Below are 19,462 nucleotides of genomic sequence, written 5' to 3'. Positions count from 1 at the left end.
CCCCGACACAGGCGGGTCTCGGCACCGAGCCTCCATCTCCCTCTTCCCAAACCCTTTCCTCCTGGGATCTCCCAGGCTCGGCGGGGCTTTGACAAATCCGACACAGGATGGGTGTCGGCGGAAGCCGGGGTGGCAGATAAGTGGCAGTCCAAAACAAGAACAGGACCCCGTTTCCGTAGCGATGGGTTAAAGGCCTGCTGGTGTTTTTCACAGCCCGAGGTTGCGAGCTGCCTGTGAATTATGTAACCTCCTGCGCTGTGATCACCACTGACGCCCAGGCCCCCGCGTGAGTCACCGCTCTGGGGCTGGGGTTTCCTGCCGAAGCTGAGCAAAGGGCAGCGGGGGTGACCCCCCCCCGAGACGGGCCGAGCCGCGAGAGGGGGGAAGGGGAGGCAGGGCGGCGGGGAAAGAGCAGCCTGGCTCAGGGCGGGGGGGTTCTGCTCACACCATTGTAAATGTCACACCTCGAAGAGCCGCGCCACCGCTGGGCAGCAGGCTGAGAGGGCACAGCTCTGATCGCGCGTCTCTCTCTCTGTCCCCCCCCGACTGCCAGGGTGCACAGCAGTGACGAGCAGATCCGTCTACAGGAGGAAAGGAGCAAACTGGGCAGGAAACAGTTCAAAATGCAGCAGCTGCAACACTCGAGGTGCTGGATTAATCTCTTTTACATTCACATTAGTAGCACACAAAAGCTAGTAGGTGATCGAAGGAAAGCAGGGTAACGGCTTGTTCCACACTCCCACCACCCTTTGTGAAAAGAAGTGTCTTCCTCTCAGTCTCAGTCTTAAATGTTCTTCCCCGTAGTCCCCGTACACCACTGTCCTCTGGTTTGTGTTTCTCTGTTGATTCTGGACAAGTTGATTCTGGGTTGACTTCATCAGTGTCTTTGAGTATTGTTAACTCTTGTGTCAGGTCTCCTCATAGTCGTCTCTGTTCCAGACTAAAATGGTTCAGTTCCTTCAGCCTGCTAGTGTACAAATTTCCTTTAAGCCCTGGAATACAACTGGTTTTTCTTTTCTGCACTGATTCTAGAAGAAACAAAATCTTTTTTATTACCTAGTGACCAAAACTGAATACAGTACAGTTCAATTCTAAATGAAGTCTTACTACTGTGGTATTTAAATTAGCATGACTTCTCTTGAGTCCAGTCCTACACTGTTTACTAGGTAGCCTTACGGTCTGTTTGCCTTTTTTATTCCTTCCACACAGTGCTTAGAACATATCAACAGTGAATCAGAATTAACACTTAAGTGTTTTTCTCAAGTATCTTATTCTAGATCAGCGTTTCCTGTTTTGTATTTATAATTCCTGTTTGTGCTGCCTGCATGTAACACTCTGGGACTGGTCTACATTAATCTTCATCTGTCTGCCAGGTGTTTGCCCAATCTGGAATTCCCTCTAAATTCTCTCCTTTTGGGTTTCCTTTGCTGCTTCTAAAAGTTTTCTAAAGGCCCCTGTTTCAGTGTCACCTGCAAACTGGTACACCCATGACAGTATTTCAGAATCTAGATCGTTCACATGAGTTAGGAAACCAGTGGACCCAATCCAGATCCCTGTGGTACTCCACTAATTACGACATTACCCGTGCTGAAACAGCCACACCTTATCTGCTCTTTTTTCTATCCATTAGCCAGTTCTCAGCCTAAATACATGCATTACTTTACACACCTAATGCCCGATGTTTGAGAATTACTGTTCATGAGAAGCTTGTGAACATCAACATGCCAGATTGTATGGTCTGTTTGCGTCCATTACTGGTGCTGCTTGTTCATATTACTCTGACAAGTCAGTTCAGCTAAACAAGGTGACTGTCCTCTAGAATCACACTGCCATGCAAGTGCTCCTCAGGGAGTCGTGTAAACCATTCTAGGGTTAATGCTAAAGCTGATCACATATTCTTTACTCCATTTACTGCACAGACTGGTTTGCCAGAAAACAGAAAGTACAGCAGCACTAGCGTCGTCGGTCTCTGGCACTCACAAGCTCATCAAGTGGTTTTTGCACCTTTAACGAAAACAAGCCGATCGAATTTCACACCCTTTTCACCATTCCTACAATAGCACAGGGGAAATGTGGGCAGTTAGCACAAAAGCACAGCCTCTAAAATTAGCCTTCTGTAAAAACTGAAAATGACTCTTAAAAAATGTCAAATAAGTACATAGAAAAGCAATTTCAGTATATAATTCTCAGGAGCTCTAGATTCCCACAAAAACTAAGAGGAGAAAGGGGTGGAAGCACAGCTGCAAAATTATATCCATAAAGTTGAATATAGTGAAACAGATCGAGTCCAATTAGCATCAGTGTCTTCCTCTTAAACCTGCGTCACCCTCTTAAAACCAGCATTTCTGAATATTACTGAAGGACAGACCATAAAGCAATGAATCATTTCCAGTTAACATTTAAATTCCCATATCGGGCTGGAAATTGTCACTCTGTGCATCTGTGTTTAACATTTTTTCACATAGCCGTAACTTCTCGGCTTTCTGCCCCCAGTGAACACAGTCCTCTCTGTCTCCTGCAGGAGACCTGGATCTTCAACACTGACGTTCAGACATGTTCCATGCCCAAGACCCCACTGTGGTGTCAACCCTAAAACCCAGGTGAGGGTTTCTCAGATGGGTCTTGGAGAGCCAATTCCCTGGAAGCAGACAATCAGGCATTCCATTCGGATGCTCAAGGGAAATTCCCGCTCTGATAGACTTAAGGAACTGAATTTCTTTAGTCTTGCATTTTGATTTTCTCGTCAACAATAAGCAGTTCCTGAGTTAAATGTGTGTCTGGGAAAATTTGAAAAATCAGTAGCTACCAAACGTGCGCATTTACAGATGGAAATTCAGTGACGTGACCAGTCTGTAGAAACCTGCCAGCCTACGGGCTGTGAAGTTATTTTTCATTTCATGTATGTTTTATCAGACATACAACAGAGGTGTCAAAATCAAAAATTTATTTTTAAGTACATAAGGCAAATGCATTAAATAACAAGTACAGGACAATGGTCTTCCAGGGATGTCTTTTGAACTACACAGTAGTAAAAACAACAGCAAAGGGAATTATATGCCAGTTCAGCCTAAACTCAGGCCATACAGGATGGAGGATTTCAACAGTGTGGATTAAGCTGACAACCATCAATTCTGCCCTATAAAAATATATTTTATCTCAGTATGTTAAGAAAAAATGTAATTATTGCTTTTCTCTTTTTGTGTTAAGAGCCATAGCCTTTCCATTAAGTCATCGAACCAACTGACCCGATTAAGAGAACAAGTACACCTGTGGTTCTTAAGAGCCAGACGAAAAGGATCTACAATCCAGACCTGCATTGACAGCATTAATCTGGAATTGCAACATTATCACTTGGGTTGCAAAACTGAACAAGATCTCAGTTCCTCTCTGCTATTGTCTTCCAGAACAGGATGTTTTCTTATTTCAATGCTGAGGTTGTCAATGTTGTAGATGTTCTCCTCCAGTCTGTCTCTGGGGATATCAAGGACAGACTTCATAGTCATCTTGTGGGTCTGTGTTGTAGATGTTCTCCTGCACTCTGTCTCTGGGGATGTCAAGGACAGACTTCTTAGTCATCTTGTGGGTCAATGCTGTAGATGTTCTCCTCCACTCTGGCTCTGATCTGCAGCTCTGGGATGACCTGAGGGTCCCTGCAGATGGGGGAGGAGTGAATTAGATCTGAGAACTTGAGCCCATGCTGCTGAGCTATGCTGCCTGTAAAAAATCACTGCATTTCAAACAGGGGGGGGGTGTAGCTATAACCCTGCTTTCTGATATAGAAAGCAAAGGTTTACATCTAAGGTCAAACTAAGTTGAAAAAGATGTAGCTGTTGTACATTCTGTATCCTTTTATTACACCTGTCCAGGTCCTACCCTACCCAGAAAAACAGCTCTTGACAGAGCATTTCAAAACTGAATGAGACGGACTTAGAATATTTACACAGAGAAAAGGTTTGAACCCTTCAGATTGGTCTGCATTATCATATGAATTAGACCTAACACATCATTAGATCCACATGAGAGTCTTAATGAAGGATGAAGCTGAACTAATTAAATGTATAACACATTTAATTAACAAAATTAAGTGTTATATTTAGTTGGTCCACAAATTGGACTAGATGGGTCAAATGGCCTCCTCTCATTTACTATATTTCTGAAATTCTTATACTAAGTAAAATAGGGGTTCACTTATTATTTCACATCCAATACATTATTTACACTTTTCTGCTTCATGCACCATTGCATCCCCTGAAAACACTGAACTGGTAAATATAGACACTTTTCAGTATCTAAGAAAGGACTGGTTTTGATTAAGCACAGGCATCATGGCCAAAAACTGTAATTCCCAGAACGGCACTGGAAGTGTTAAATCATCGCGTACAGGGGTGCTGTTTAAGTGTCACCCTACTTCCCCAAAAACTTCCTGTCATGAGCAACAGATGCTGAACTAGCATGGAGAGCACGAGGTACCAGCCCTTGCACGTTTCCACTGAACTGTCTCCAGTACTTACAGCTTAGTCGTCGTCTGGGCTCTCCGCTGTCTTCTGCCTAAAGTAAAGGAAGAGCCATGTGATTGAACACTTCAGTGAAGGAGGGGGGGGTGAGAGCAGAGCTGAACATGGTGACAGTTCTGTCATCAGGGGTGATAAAGATCTCTACTTACGCAGCAGGAGAAACAGCAGAGTCAGCAGCACCAGCACCAGAGCTAGAACTGCCACCAGCCCTATAGTGAGGACTGGGCCCCCAGCCTGCAGACACACAGAGGACAGTGTTACTGGAATGTGTCTTAATAACAGCATCAACACATTTATATGGTTTTTAAACATCACGGATGCAAGCACAATTAGACTTGTGAAAAGAAATTTTCAAAAGACCACCTTTTGATGCTGTGGTTTAGTCAAGACCTGCGTTCATATTCACCCAGCTTCTTTATTTCTGTGATCTTGAAAGTTTGCTCACAGGTTAAATTAGACCCTTAGTGTTTATCCAGGGGCAGATACTGTAGCTATTGCTGGTCATGTACAGACCAACCAGTGATTGAAGATCTGAATGACAATGCCAGACAGTATTCTCCTGTGAGTGTGCAAACTGTTCAGCCACAGTCTTCACTCACCGAGTTACTGTACGCTGAGCTGCTGAGCTGAGCTGAAGACATTGTGGAGCTGATTGTAGAATCTGCTGCCTCCTCAGTCGATTTACCTACACAGACACATTATTAAAAATACAGGCACAACCATTCATTTTCATTCATTTCCTGGGCATGTTGTAATGATTTACAGTACTGCAGGAAAGAAGAAGATGTTGGGCTTTAAAGGTTTTAAAGTTTTGAAATCTCAGTCAAATCTTATCAATAATGTGCCCATTCACAGAGTTTGACCAGACTGTGTGACTCTGACACCACAGAAACACCAGAGTTAGAACCAGAGAGAACACAGCTGGTTAGTCCTCAGTAGGATGTGAAAGAGGAACTGCTAAACTTCATCTGAATCAGGGTGACCAGGGTTACTGAGGGCCATGAATCTGAGTGACCAGGGTGGCTGAGGGCCGTGAATCTGGGTGACCAGGGTGACTGAGTTAATCTGGAATCCCAACTTTTGCTGGTTTAGACTTTTTTTCTGGGCATTTTATGATAGTTTAAGTGCATCTTTTCCCACAGCTTCAACACACAGAACCGTACGCCGTCTCTCTCCAGTTTGCCAATTAAGAATTTGCTGCCATAACTCCGACTGAAGAGCTCTGATCAAGTGAGGAATTGATGGAAAGCGTGCACAGGTGGGAATGGCGCTGTATCAGACACGCCAGTCAGTTTTCCTTCTGCTGCAGCCCAGTGGGTCAGATTGTAGCTCACACACATGAATGAGGGCCATCCTGAAACATTCATACCTATTACGAATCTTATCCAGCTTTTGAACAGGCCTTAAAGGACCTTAAAAAAGGCATCAGGTAGAGAATTGACATAGATCAGCCTGTGTTTCCGAACTCCGAACAAAGACCAGCAGACACTGGAGGGGAATCACTGCTCCTGTGTACTGTGTGCACAGTGTGCGTTCTGAGCTGTCACTGTGTGAGAGAGGAGACAACACAACTTCATACTGGAGGTCTGAGTGGGGGCTGCTGTCTTCTGAGGCTCCGGCGGCACTGGGGAGGAGACAAGCGAGTCTGCGGTCGTCGCAGGAGCTGGAGGGGGAAACAGAAGAAACTCCTGATTGGTAAAGAAACGGAGACTGGTGCTGTACTGCGGACTCTGATTCACAGCCCCATCAGGACAGAAGCTTGAAATAATAGAGCACAGCTAGTCTATCTGTAACACACCCGGCACATCTGGACTGGAGACACTTTCGCCGTTTTCGGGTCAACCAGATCAAAACCTACAGTACGTGTATTTCAAATCTATCTCCATCTAGTGTTACAAATGGCTTAAAGGGATAATAATAATAATAATAATAATAATAATAATAATAATAATAATAATAATAATAATAATAATAATGGTTTATATAGCACCTTTAAAATGGCTTCTCAAAGTGGATTTACAATCAGAAAATAAAAAAGTACACTAGAATTACACTAATTACACTAGAGCAGAATTACACTATTCCAGCAGGGGTTTGGAATACAGTAATGCAAAGAGGACACAGAGCCTATTCAAAAGAAGCTAAACCCTGCTCTCAGCATAGCTTCCTGATAGAATCAATGCTTTAGGTGAGGAAGATAAGTAATATCTCACTGTTATTTTTGTCACCCTTTTCATTTTTGATGACCGAGAATAATGCAGATTATCCAACAGTTTTAAACTTGCAGATGGAGAGGAAAGGAAAATATTGAGCTTTCCTTGAATTAACGGCTTTGTTTTCTCAATTTGGGATTTGCAGTGTCAGAAATATAGCTTTTCCAACACGATTTCATTGTAATTTCACCATGCTGAGTTGTGAAAATATTTAAAGATATTTCTATATATACTTCTCTCTATGGAACAAGTAAAAGGTTTGTTCCAGGCTGAAAAGAGAGGAAAGAAAAGACCGTTTCGGCTGTGGAGCCTTCTTCAGGCGTGAGAGAGACAGGGCAGTCAGCAAAGATAATAAAGCACAGGAAAACACAAGCCAGGAGAGAGGAGGAGGCGGGAGCAGAGGGGAGGCAGAGTGGCCACTCAGGTGGTGCAAGGTCGAGAGAGAGGTGAGGAGAGGGGTGGAAGAAAACAAGTCTGTTGTTGAGAGAAGGGGGAAGTGTGAGCCAAGTTTCAGGATCATTTTAGTTTCTGATGTCTTTCTGCGATGGGAGTTAAGAAACCCTACTTTGAGAACGGCTCCACAGCCGAAACCTTGTGTTTTCTTTCTCCTCTTTTCAGCCTGGAATAAACCTTTATTTATTATATATTTTTATATATGCTGACGCAACTACCCACCTGAACTACTTCTATCTATATACATATTACACAAATATTATGCAGTATATCCTGTGAAAAGGCATTTAGTGAGTTTAAAATGTTGTTAACATCATCCATCTATTTTCTCGCCACTTCATCCAATACAGGCTTGAGGAGAGCCAGAGTGTATCCCAGCAAGCAACAGGCACAAGGCAGGATACACCTCGGATGGGACACCAGTCCACCACAGGGCCACACAGACACAAACACTCACACCGGGGCCAATTAACCTAAAAGTATGTCTTCACTGTGAGAAGAAACCCACTAAAACACAGGGAGAACATACAGACTCCCCACAGATAATACACCAGGTCTGGAGTTGAACCCGGGACCCCAGCACAGCAATGCTAACCACCGCACCAAAGTGCCTCCCTGTTATAAAGATACTGTATGTGTGTGTGCACATGAAGTTTAGGACAACTTGCAATGAATCTGTCTCTCGGAGGCTGTTTGCCAGCTTGCCCTCTGGCCCTCAGAGTGTTTAAATGACTTGTGAGCACACATTATAGTAAGGCATATAAATAAATATGCATTTACATATAAATAATTGCTCAGGTGAATGTAATTCTGAGACATGACAGTGAGAAGTGCTCTCAGCTCTCTTCCACCATCAGCTGGAGTTTATTCAGCCTCTGTAACAATCAAGTCCACTGTGGATTTCTGGTCATTAAGCGGTTCTGGTACCGACCTGTTGTTAAATGTTCATTGTTAATAGTTGTATAGTATCGCTAACTAGCTCTAATCTGGAAGTGTTCAATATGTGCTCATGTGCTAAACCAAAGGAACAGTCCTACACTACAGCCAGTGCAGTAAGACAGAGTGCACAGGGGTCAAGGTCACAAGTTGTTAGAACTGCTGCTTTGTATCTGATGTATTAACATCTGCAAGTAGAGTTAGAGTAGAGTCGCTCACCATGGCTGAGCAGTTCACTCACCCTTTGTAACGATCAAGTTAACTGTGTGTTTCTGGTCATTAAACCAGCCTGGTATTTCCACACGGCAGCTGTAGAGCCCAGAGTCTCTCTCCTGAGCCTGGAGGATGGTCAGAGAGACATTGCCTCCGGTCAACTGTCCCAGCAGCTGGTACCTCTCTGAGAGTCTGGAGTTCACTCTCTGTCCATCAGTGGAAATGATCATATTATTACACCCAGAAAGAGGTAGTTCTCCTCTCCCCCAGCACATCGTCGTCACCCCGTGATCCCTCACAGAGTATGTGCAGGGGAGAGTGACGTCCTGGCCGACGGATCCGCTGACCGTCAGAGCAGAGACTCCAGTGACTGAGAATGAGGAAGAAAATCATATTACACTGCTTCTGATCAAGTCCCCCAAAATATGTTAAAACCGAGTACCAGCATGTTTTTCTGATATAAAAAGAGTTTGATCTTCAAGAATAGAAACTTCATTCCACTGAAGGTGAAAAATCAACAGAACATAAACTTACTTCAAAACTGATCTGGGATGGAGAATATCTTTAACAGAAGTTTTTGTCTAGCCCACCAACAAACCTTTATTACACAACATGAAGGCTAATACTGAAATTCTGCTATGCTACAACAAAAAAGTACATTATTATTTAAAGATCTGAGGTGTTTTTCCCTGTAAACTCCAGTATAAACCTGCCTGCAGAGACAGAGACTCTGTCCTGTCCTCACAGTGATCTCTCCAGTGTATCTCCAGTATAAACCTGCCTGCAGAGACAGAGACTCTGTCCTGTCCTCACACTCATCCCCCCAGTGTATCTCCAGTATGAAGCCCAGTGTGATGATCCCAGTCAGTGACCCACAGCTCAGAAGCCCAGGTAGCTCCTACCTGCCATGAGGCTCAGGACCAGGCAGCATGATGGGAGAATCCTGCAGAGTCTCATTGTGAATATCTGCTCTCACACTGGAGCCCCTGTGTCTGAGTCTCTGTAGACTCATGATTCTCAGCTCTGACCTCACCTGCTGTGGTTGGCTGTGGACTCAGTTTGTCATCTGACTTCCCTTCTCGCTTTGTGAGTCATAGCTGACGTGAATTAATTTCTAAGCACTGAGGGAGAAAGGAAAGTGATTGAGCTCCAGGCTTGATTTGCTACGGTGAAGATTTAAAGTTCCTGAATTAAATGTTTTCAAATGCTAAATAATTTAAGCAATCCCCTTAAAAAGATTAATTTAATGTTAGTGCACAGAGCTGGAGACTTTCAAGCATCTAAGGTGTAAAACATAAAAATACTTAAATTCCTACGGAAAGCAGTGGTGCCTTCCCTGTTGACCCCTTAAGAAACTGATTAAATTTATGGAATAAATACAGCCAATATAATTACTGATACTATATACACTGCCTGCAACTTTCCCACTGGCTTCTCATGTGTACAGTTTTTTCTCATTACAAAAAGACAAGAGATATGACAGAAGAGGTAATTAAGTTTATTGTCGTCTTCCAGCTCGACAGCTGCTGTCGGTGTCCGCTGGGTGTCAGCAGTCAGTGCAGTGAGATCTCTACCTGCTCAGAGCAGCTGGGACTGAGCACTGCCCTGCACAGAGACTTGACTTCAAGAGCCACTGTGACACCCAATAATTAGATGTGTGTGAAGATGTTTATTGAGTATTTAGGCAATGACTTAATGATATCTAAGTCAGTAAAACTATAAAAAACAACATGATAATAAATAATAAAAGAGTTGGGAAATATGCGATTGTTGGTCTGTGGCAGCGTTGTCTCACAGGAAATGCAGATTCCTGTCTTTCCAAACCTGTCTGTGGGTACAGAGCCCTCCAGTTAGTTCTTGAGTCGTTTGAAGGCAGGACCAATAGTGCCTTTTAGACTTTTGATTGGCTCTGATGTTGATGCAGCTGCTCCTCGGGGGTGTCTCTCTCAGGTGTCTCTCCATCGTGAGCCCCTGGCATGGCCAAGCTGCTTTTAAACCCACAGCTGTCTTCCAGAACACTTTTCCCACACTTGTCCTCTGGTCTGCTCATGCTTCTCCTCTCTCTGCCTCATCAAGGAGATGCAGTCTGTCTCTGGGGTTGTCAAGGACAGACTTCATAGTCATCCTGTGTGTCACTGCTGTAGATGTTCTCCTCCAGTCTGTCTCTGGGGTAGTCAAGGACAGACTTCATAGTCATCCTGTGTGTCACTGCTGTAGATGTTCTCCTCCAGTCTGTCTCTGGGGATGTCAAGGACAGACTTCATAGTCATCCTGTGGGTCAATGTTGTAGATGTTCTCCTCCAGTCTGTCTCTGGGGTTGTCAAGGACAGACTTCGTAGTCATTCTGTGTGTCAATGTTGTAGATGTTCTCCTCCACTCTGGCTCTGGTCTGCAGTTCTGGGATGACCTGCGGGTCCCTGCAGATGGAGGATGGGTGATCATTAGATCTTTGTGCTTGAGCTCATTGTTGCTAATGACTGACTTCTGAAACAGTTCAAAAACATGATTCTTCTTTCCAGACATGCAAAGAGCATTTATTGACAGAAGGCAACACAATGAATTCCTATGAACATTATAAAGCAGTTGCTCCTTTCAACCACTGACGTTCCACTTCAGGAACTTTAGACCAGACTTTGAAGGTATGTGTGGATAGGCCAGACTCCATCTTCCCATCTTTTGCAATATCTTATGCTATCACAAAAGTTCAAAGTTCAAAGTTTAAAAGTGAAGGGTTAAATCATTAGATTATCAATGTATTATTTCTTAGCTATGACCTGTCCAGAAAAGAAGGTAAGGAGAAGGGGATGCATATCCATAATGCTTTTGTGCGGCAAGACTGGCAAAAAGCTCATGATAAAGCCCAGTTCATGGGCCTCATGACATGAAGTCACTCTTACCAAACACAAAACCTGTCTAAATGTACATTCTCGGGCTAGGCCTCAGTTATTTCTTTATCATTTCATCCATACTTACAGTCTAGTCGTCGTCTGGGCTCTCCGCTGTCTTCTGCCTAAAGGAAAGGAAGAGCCATGTGATTGAACACTTCAGTGAAGGAGGGGGGGGGGTGAGAGCAGAGCTGAACATGGTGACAGTTCTGTCTTCAGGGGTGACAAGGATCTCTACTTACGCAGCAGGAGAAACAGCAGAGTCAGCAGCACCAGCACCAGAGCTAGAACTGCCACCAGCCCTACAGTGAGGACTGGGCCCCCAGCCTGCAGACACACAGAGGACAGTGTTACTGGAATGTGTCTTACTAACAGGATCAGCACACTGTCTTCAGTATAACGGGCCATTTCCATACCTACACAGGGAGACCCAGAAGAAACCGTGACTACATAGTTACCTTGGTTAGTAATGTTTGCACTTCTCTGATTGATTACCTCACCCAGTAGGTTTGGAGGCACATCATCATCATCGTCTTAAGACACAGATGATTAAAGGTTGTTCCTAATGGTTTACACAGGTTATTTAACTTCACCATATGTCATAAAGGCCACCATATTGAAGAACACATTCAACAGCCACCAGATCGTTCCTAGTGAGGTCACAGAGCCAGCCGAGCCACCATACAGTGGGAATGGACCACCACATAAATTCAGAGAAGCAGAGAGAAGAGGGAGGAAAGCAGACCTCATCAGTCAGCATTACCATTACTTATCTTCATAATCATCATCTCAGTTTTAGAACAAAATTCTATCCAGGCAATTTAAGCACTAAGAGTTCTGGACTTTATGCATTATTCCAAGAGAGCTTGTGGTCTTATTTTAGGACATTCTGATTTCATATTCAGTGGAATTCTCAGGCTAAAAACATCCCTCCTGTTTTAGTGGCGCACTGTTAGAAGAACAGGGAAATTGTTCCCATTCACTTGTGGTTATCCATGGAATAGAGTCAAAGATTTAATTCTTATATGACCCATTTTTGATAGAACTCAGGTTTCCTTTCGTTAGACAGTTAAGTGGTTTGTGATGTACTTAGACTACAGGGAAAGAATTGAGAAATTACCTGTATGGTGGAATAGGACTCTGAAACACACTGACTGAAATCATCTGTCTATAGAATAATCATTGTGTGTATTGTAGAGTTCTAAATTAAATTGTCATGATTTTGTAAATTATTGTTGATAAATATTTGTTTGTCCTGTCTAATTGTGTCCTGATTAATACTCCTTCATCACTGTGCTGCTGAATAAAAGATGTGTATTATTCTGTAGTTCCAGTCTTTGGTGGAGGAAATCATCAATCTGTATTATTTGCTTCGTATTAAAAATTGTGATTTTTTAACACCCCACAATTCTTACATTTTATAAGACTCTGACTATAAGATCTCCTGCCCCCATCATGTAACAATTTCTTATGGTTTTTAATGACATGGATGCAAGCACAATTAGACTTGTGGAAAGAAATTAAGACCACCTTTTGAACAACAGCATTTTGGTCAAGATCTGTGTGCAAAGTGTCCAGCTTCTTTATTTCTGTGATCTTGAGAGTTTGCTCACAGGTTAAATTAGACCCTTAGTGTTTATCCAGGGGCAGATACTGTAGCTATTGCTGGTCATGTACAGACCAACCAGTGATTGAAGATCTGAATGACAATGCCAGACAGTATTCTCCTGTGAGTGTGCAAACTCTTCAGCCACAGTCTTCACTCACCGAGTTACTGTACGCTGAGCTGCTGAGCTGAGCTGAAGACATTGTGGAGCTGATTGTAGAACCTGCTGCCTCCTCAGTCAATTTACCTACACAGACACGTTATTAAAAATACAGGCACAGCCATTCATTTTCATTCATTTCCTGGGCATGTTGTAATGATTTACAGTACTGCAGGAAAGATGATGGGCTTTGTCAGGAGAGCTGTCTGGTTTTAAAGTTGAGAAATCTCAGTAAAGATACTGAGTGACCAGGGTGACTGAGGGTCATGAATCAGGGTGACCAGGTTACTGGGGGCCGTGAATCAGGGTGACCAGGGTGACTGAGGACTATGAATCTGGGTGAACAGGGTGACTGAGGACCATGACTCAGGGTGACCATGGTGACTAAGGGCCATGATTCAGGGTGACCAGGGTGACTGAGGGCCGTGAATCAGGGTGACCAGGGTGACTGAGGACCATGAATCAGGGTGACCAGGTTACTGAGGACCATGAAGCAGGGTGACCAGGTTACTGAGGATCATGAAGCAGGGTGACCAGGTTACTGAGGGCCATGAATCAGGGTGACCAGGTTACTGAGGGCCGTGAATCAGGGTGACCAGGGTTACTGAGGGCCATGAATCAGGGTGACCAGGGTGACTAAGGACCATGAATCAGGGTGACCAGGTTACTGAGGACCATGAAGCAGGGTGCCTAGGTTACTGAGGGCCGTGAATCAGGGTGACCAGGTTACTGAGGACCGTGAATCAGGGTGACCAGGTTACTGAGGACCATGAACCAGGGTGACCAGGGTGACTGAGGACCATGAATCAGGGTGACCAGGTTACTGAGGGCCGTGAATCAGGGTGACCAGGTTACTGAGGGCCATGAATCAGGGTGACCAGGTTACTGAGGGCCATGAATCAGGGTGACCAGGGTGACTAAGGACCATGAAGCAGGGTGACCAGGTTACTGAGGGCCGTGAATCAGGGTGACCAGGTTACTGAGGACCGTGAATCAGGGTGACCAGGTTACTGAGGACCATGAACCAGGGTGACCAGGGTGACTGAGGACCATGAATCAGGGTGACCAGGTTACTGAGGGCCGTGAATCAGGGTGACCAGGTTACTGAGGGCCATGAATCAGGGTGACCAGGTTACTGAGGGCCATGAATCAGGGTGACCAGGGTGACTAAGGACCATGAATCAGGGTGACCAGGTTACTGAGGACCATGAAGCAGGGTGACCAGGTGACTGAGGGCCGTGAATCAGGGTGACCAGGTTATTGAGGGCCATGAACCAGGGTGACCAGGGTTACTGAGGGCCGTGAATCAGGGTGACCAGGGTGACTGAGGGCCATGAAGCAGGGTGACCAGGTTACTGAGGGCCGTGAATCAGGGTGACTAGGTTACTGAGGGCCGTGAATCAGGGTGACCAGGTTACTGAGGACCGTGAATCAGGGTGACCAGGTTACTGAGGACCATGAACCAGGGTGACCAGGGTGACTGAGGACCATGAATCAGGGTGACCAGGTTACTGAGGGCCGTGAATCAGGGTGACCAGGTTACTGAGGGCCATGAATCAGGGTGACCAGGTTACTGAGGGCCATGAATCAGGGTGACCAGGGTGACTAAGGACCATGAATCAGGGTGACCAGGTTACTGAGGACCATGAAGCAGGGTGACCAGGTGACTGAGGGCCGTGAATCAGGGTGACCAGGTTATTGAGGGCCATGAACCAGGGTGACCAGGGTTACTGAGGGCCGTGAATCAGGGTGACCAGGGTGACTGAGGGCCATGAAGCAGGGTGACCAGGTTACTGAGGGCCGTGAATCAGGGTGACTAGGTTACTGAGGGCCGTGAATCAGGGTGACCAGGTTACTGAGGACCGTGAATCAGGGTGACCAGGTTACTGAGGACCATGAACCAGGGTGACCAGGGTGACTGAGGACCATGAATCAGGGTGACCAGGTTAAGGAGGGCCATGAACCAGGGTGACCAGGTTATTGAGGGCCATGAACCAGGCTGACCAGGGTGACTGAGGACCATGAATCGGGGTGACCAGGTTAAGGAGGGCCGTGAATCAGGGTGACCAGATTATTGAGGGCCATGAACCAGGGTGACCAGGTTTACTGAGGGCCATGAATCAGGGTGACCAGGTTACTGAGGGCCGTGAATCAGGGTGACCAGGGTTACTGAGGACCATGAATCAGGGTGACCAGGTTACTGAGGACCATGAATCAGGGTGACCAGGTTACTGAGGACCATGAATCAGGGTGACCAGGTTACTGAGGGCCACGAATCAGGGTGACCAGGTTACTGAGGGCGGTGAATCAGGGTGACCAGGTGACTGAGGGCCGTGAATCAGGGTGACCAGGTTACTGAGGACCATGAATCAGGGTGACCAGGTTACTGAGGACCATGAATCAGGGTGACCAGGTTACTGAGGGCCGTGGTCAGTTTCCTTGTCAAATCTGATGCGACTCTATAGCATCTCTTTGACCCGATCAGCTTCACCAACAAATACATAAAACTAGAAAGAATTACTGTATAAATATATCTACATACAGTAGATATCTATATAGACTGTCTTCTGAAAAGATCCTTATAAATGTGAAGCATTCAAAGAATTTTAAAATCTGGTTGTGACTGTTGTGTGGATGTGTAGGCCAGGGTGTGTTTCTCGAGTGTGTGCACGGCGTGTGTGCTGAGCTGCCGCTGTGTTAGGGAGGAGGTGACACTCCTCCGTACTCGGGGTCTGAGTGGCGGCTGCTGTCGTCTGAGGCTCTGGCGGCACTGGGGAAGAGACGAGCGAGTCTGCGGTCGTCGCAGGAGCTGGAGGGGGAACAGAAGAACCTCCTGTTTGGTAAAGAAACAGAGACCTGGGGGAAATTCAGGACTTGGGAATAAAACCACAACCACTTAGAGATGCCAATTACATTTGCCAGCATGGTTTTGGAGACTCTTGGTGGGTAACTAGGCAGAACTAGACAGAACCCATGTGAACCCATGTGGACACAGGGACATGCAGACCCCACACAGAAGGTACCCCAGTCCAGAAGCAAACTCAGGACCCAAGACCTGTGAGAAGTGTGCTACCCTAAAATTGATATATTTAGTCTATATAAATTATTATAGCAACTTAAATACTTCACCTGACATGAGAAGTCCTAAAACAAAACATGTCTAAGGTATTTGAAAAGTAACATTTGATCCAGATACATTTGATTCTCTAAGATTTAGAAATTCGATTCATACATAAGAAATGAGCTATTGGTAATAAAATATCATATACTGTATAGAAAATATAGAATAATCTGAGTTTCTGTAAATGTATTAACATCTTATTAATATTCTCTTAATCTATTACTTGCAAACACTTTCTAAAAGGAATGTGTAACTAACATTAGTTATTTTCAAGCTATATGATAGTAATATGATAGTAAAATGGAACAATAAAGCATACAGTACCACCAATTTGAGTGTTTATGACTGGAGCACAACATGATTCATTCCTCGTAGAGGATACAAACCATATCTCTTCATTCCCACCCTCCAAAAACTCTCTATTTCTGGTATCTTGCAAATGCGGTGAAAATGTTCTTTGTTGGATTATAGAAGTCAATATTGCACAAAAATGAAAAAAGATGTGTACTTATGGATTTGATAACTACACACTGTACATGCAAGTAAGAATACGTTACATATGTGACAATATGGAATTTTGAATTCATAGAATATTAAAGGGAGACAAATTATACAACTGGGCAAAGGAAAAGGAAACCTTGTGCCCAAGCCAAGAGCCTGTGCTGTGTGGCATTGCGTGGGGGCGTGTCCAGTGTGGATGAAGGGCTCCGCCTTGCCAAACCCAGCCTGGGTGTCGCGATGCACAGCGGCACGCTTCGCTTTGCTTTTCGTTCTGTTTTTTTCACCCTTTTCTGTGTTTGTTTCGGTTCTTGCTAAGCTCACACCAGTGCTCCCATCCCTCAGTTCGGGGCTTTTTACTGGTGCTTGCCAGGGCTCCTCCCACTCCCACAAGGTTACAGTTGGAAAAGATGAAAAGGTTAGGGTTAACTTCTCATACCTGTTCTTAATTGCTGTAGCTTAATTGTAGCTGTACACTATTGTTCATTGGTGTTTGTTCAGTTTGTGCTCATGTGCTAAACCATAAAAACTCTTTATTAACGTATTGACCGGCAGTCCTACACTACAGCCTGCAGTGCAGTAAGACAGAGGGGACAGGGCTCAAGGTCACAGGTTGTTAGAACTGCTGCTTTGTATCTGATATACTAACATCTGGAAGAAGAGTTACGCTGAAACACAACAGTGCAATGTTCACTCAGCTCTCTTTTACTTTTAAAGACACGAGACGAAGGAAGTCGCTCACCATGGCTGAGCAGTTCACTCACCCTTTGTAATGATCAAGTTAACTGTGTGTTTCTGGTCATTAAACCAGCCTGGTATTTCCACACGGCAGCTGTAGAGCCCAGAGTCGCTCTCCTGAGCCTGGAGGATGGTCAGAGAGACATCGCCTCCGGTCAGCTGTCCCAGCAGCTGGTACCTCTCTGAGAGTCTGGAGTTCACTCTCTGTCTATCAGTGGAAATGATCTTATTATCAAACCATAAAGAAGAAAAATATATTTCTCCTCTCTTCCACCATATTTTCTGTACACCATTCTCTTTCACAGAGTATGTGCAGGGGAGAGTGACATTCTGTCCAACGAATCCACTGACCATCACAACAGAGACTCCACTGCCTGTGAACAACATGAGAAACATTATTTGCAGAGTGAGCAACACAGGAAGCAGAACCACACACTGTCCACATCACAGGGGTGACCCAGGCCTGCAGGAAGTTAGACATGAGAGGACCTGGGTGTTACTGCAGAGCCTTCTGTGTCCTCTTTGAAACAATGTGGGGAAGCAATAAAAAAAACAAAAAGTCCAGTTTTTGGATTTAAAGCACAGAATGTGGAATTTATATCCAGAAAAGTTATGCTCAAGGTTTCCAGAGTCCTAGTAAGGCCTCACCTGGAAAACTGTTCAGCTTTGGTCATCAAACTGCAGAAAAGATATTGCAGCCTGAGAAAGAGTTCAAGGAAGAGCAACAGGAATGATTCCTGGTCTCAGGAGATGTCCTCTTACAGACAGGTTAAAGAAGCTAAACCTCTTCAGTCTAGAGCAGAGGAGATGGAGAGAAGTTCTGACTAAAGTATATGAGATCCGAAGGTATGGATACAGACAGAGCCAACCAAAAAGACTGTTCCACAAGCTACAGAGAAACTTGGACACAGACTCAAAGCTGGAATTTTGAATATGTTTCCATAAATTAAAGGAAATGTTTCTCTACACAAAGAGTTGTGGCACTAAAAGTCCCCTCCTCTCTTTTGCAACTTTTAATGTAGTAGCTGTATTTTTTTTATTTAAATTTATTACATGAAAAATCTTTTTACTTTGATTTTCTAATGAAGTTAAATTCTGTCCTTTCCAGACTCCTTATCTAATACAAGGTCGTGGGGGAGCCAGAGCCTATGGCAGCAAGCAATGGGCACAAGTAGACATTTTCATTTTAAATGTATTACATGAAACTGACTGAACACCAGTCCATCACAGGTCAGACCGACACAGACACAGATACAGAGAAGTACACAGTCACATTTTTCTCAATTTTCCCAGAAGTCAATTAAACTACCAGTTTGTCTTTGGACTGTGAGGGATCCCAAAGCAACTGGAGGAAACCCACACAAACACAAGGAGTACATGCAAACTCCACACAGACGCCACCCCAGGAAGTTAATCCAGTGACCCCGCCACTGCAAAGCAGCAAAGCTAACCACTGTGCCACCAAGTCACCCGAGGGTTAAATTATAATTTATAGTTCCTTAAAGAAAATCTACATCTACATTTATAACGAGAAATGTAAACCCTCCATGATACAGCTACATAACTGCCCAGAGAATCCACTGTATCTCCAGTATAAACCTGCCTGCAGAGACAGAGACTCTGTCCTGTCCTCACAGTGATCTCCCCAGTGTATCTCCAGTATGAAGCCCAGTGTGATGATCCCAGTCAGTGACCCACAGCTCAGAAGCCCAGTGAGCTCCTACCTGTCATGAGGCTCAGGACCAGGCAGCATGATGGGAGAATCCTGCAGAGTCTCATTGTGAAGAGCTGCTCTCACACTGGGGCCCCTGTGTCTGAGTCTCTGTAGACTCTTGACTCTCAGCTCCGACTTCCTCTACTGTGGTCGACTGTGGACTCTGACTGTCATCTGACTTCCTCTCTTCCTTTGTGATTCGTAGCTCAGGTTTCTATATTTAAAATCACTGAGTTGTAGTTTTCTAGGCCACGGGTTCCCAAATACGGTATTCACAAACCATTATCTAGAAGGAGTTGCTGGATACAGGAGTCCTGTCCAGGGACAGGGGATCTGTAAATGTCAATGTTGCATTGAATCACAGGAAGGGAATCAGAACAGGGGCAGATGGAGTTGAGTGTAGAAAAGTGC

General features: G+C 44.8%; 2 protein-coding genes across 4 annotated transcripts; both read right to left on the bottom strand.

Moving 5' to 3' along the window:
- Positions 1-2,929: 2,929 nt before the first annotated feature.
- On the bottom strand, positions 2,930-10,234 carry LOC148821077 (hepatitis A virus cellular receptor 2-like). Of its 3 annotated transcripts, XM_088931872.1 has the most exons (8): positions 10,154-10,234; positions 9,363-9,450; positions 8,358-8,699; positions 6,094-6,177; positions 5,114-5,199; positions 4,664-4,748; positions 4,512-4,548; positions 2,930-3,650 (listed from the first exon to the last, which is right to left on the bottom strand). In XM_088931872.1, the coding sequence occupies exons 3-8, from the start codon at positions 8,602-8,604 to the stop codon at positions 3,569-3,571; spliced, it is 621 nt and encodes a 206-aa protein (XP_088787998.1). In that variant the 5' UTR covers positions 8,605-8,699; positions 9,363-9,450; positions 10,154-10,234; the 3' UTR covers positions 2,930-3,568. The 3 variants fall into 3 exon arrangements, with proteins under 3 accessions (XP_088787998.1, XP_088787996.1, XP_088787997.1); XM_088931870.1 differs by lacking the exon at positions 10,154-10,234 and having other exon boundaries at positions 9,232-9,372; XM_088931871.1 differs by lacking the exon at positions 10,154-10,234 and having other exon boundaries at positions 3,386-3,544; positions 9,232-9,372.
- LOC148821076 (uncharacterized) lies at positions 9,812-19,167 on the bottom strand. The gene is made up of 7 exons (XM_088931869.1): positions 19,062-19,167; positions 17,364-17,711; positions 15,706-15,789; positions 12,982-13,067; positions 11,457-11,541; positions 11,303-11,339; positions 9,812-10,746 (listed from the first exon to the last, which is right to left on the bottom strand). Exons 1-7 carry the CDS (start codon positions 19,114-19,116, stop codon positions 10,650-10,652), a joined length of 792 nt encoding a protein of 263 aa, XP_088787995.1. The 5' UTR covers positions 19,117-19,167; the 3' UTR covers positions 9,812-10,649.
- Between the last annotated feature and the right edge of the window lie 295 nt (positions 19,168-19,462).

The sequence above is a fragment of the Atractosteus spatula genome, chromosome 14, assembly GCF_055471065.1.
Source record: "Atractosteus spatula isolate fAtrSpa1 chromosome 14, fAtrSpa1.hap1, whole genome shotgun sequence".
Taxonomy (NCBI): Eukaryota; Metazoa; Chordata; class Actinopteri; order Semionotiformes; family Lepisosteidae; genus Atractosteus; species Atractosteus spatula.
This window is presented reverse-complemented; position numbering and strand designations above follow the sequence as displayed.

Bases quoted from the DNA above. Each gene is read 5' to 3' on its own strand.
- LOC148821077 (XM_088931870.1), bottom strand. From the start codon at position 9,286: ATGAGACTCTGCAGGATTCTCCCATCATGCTGCCTGGTCCTGAGCCTC. The intron at 4,549-4,663 runs GTAAGTAGAGAT...CCTTTACTTTAG, and splicing joins TCTGCTGTTTCTCCTGCTGC to GCAGAAGACAGCGGAGAGCC. The intron at 3,651-4,511 runs GTAAGTACTGGA...CCCCATCTGCAG, and splicing joins GCCCAGACGACGACTAAGCT to GGACCCTCAGGTCATCCCAG.
- LOC148821076 (XM_088931869.1), bottom strand. From the start codon at position 19,116: ATGAGACTCTGCAGGATTCTCCCATCATGCTGCCTGGTCCTGAGCCTC. The intron at 11,542-12,981 runs GTGAGTGAAGAC...GTGTGTCTGCAG, and splicing joins GCTCAGCGTACAGTAACTCG to GCTGGGGGCCCAGTCCTCAC. The intron at 11,340-11,456 runs GTAAGTAGAGAT...CCTTTCCTTTAG, and splicing joins TCTGCTGTTTCTCCTGCTGC to GCAGAAGACAGCGGAGAGCC.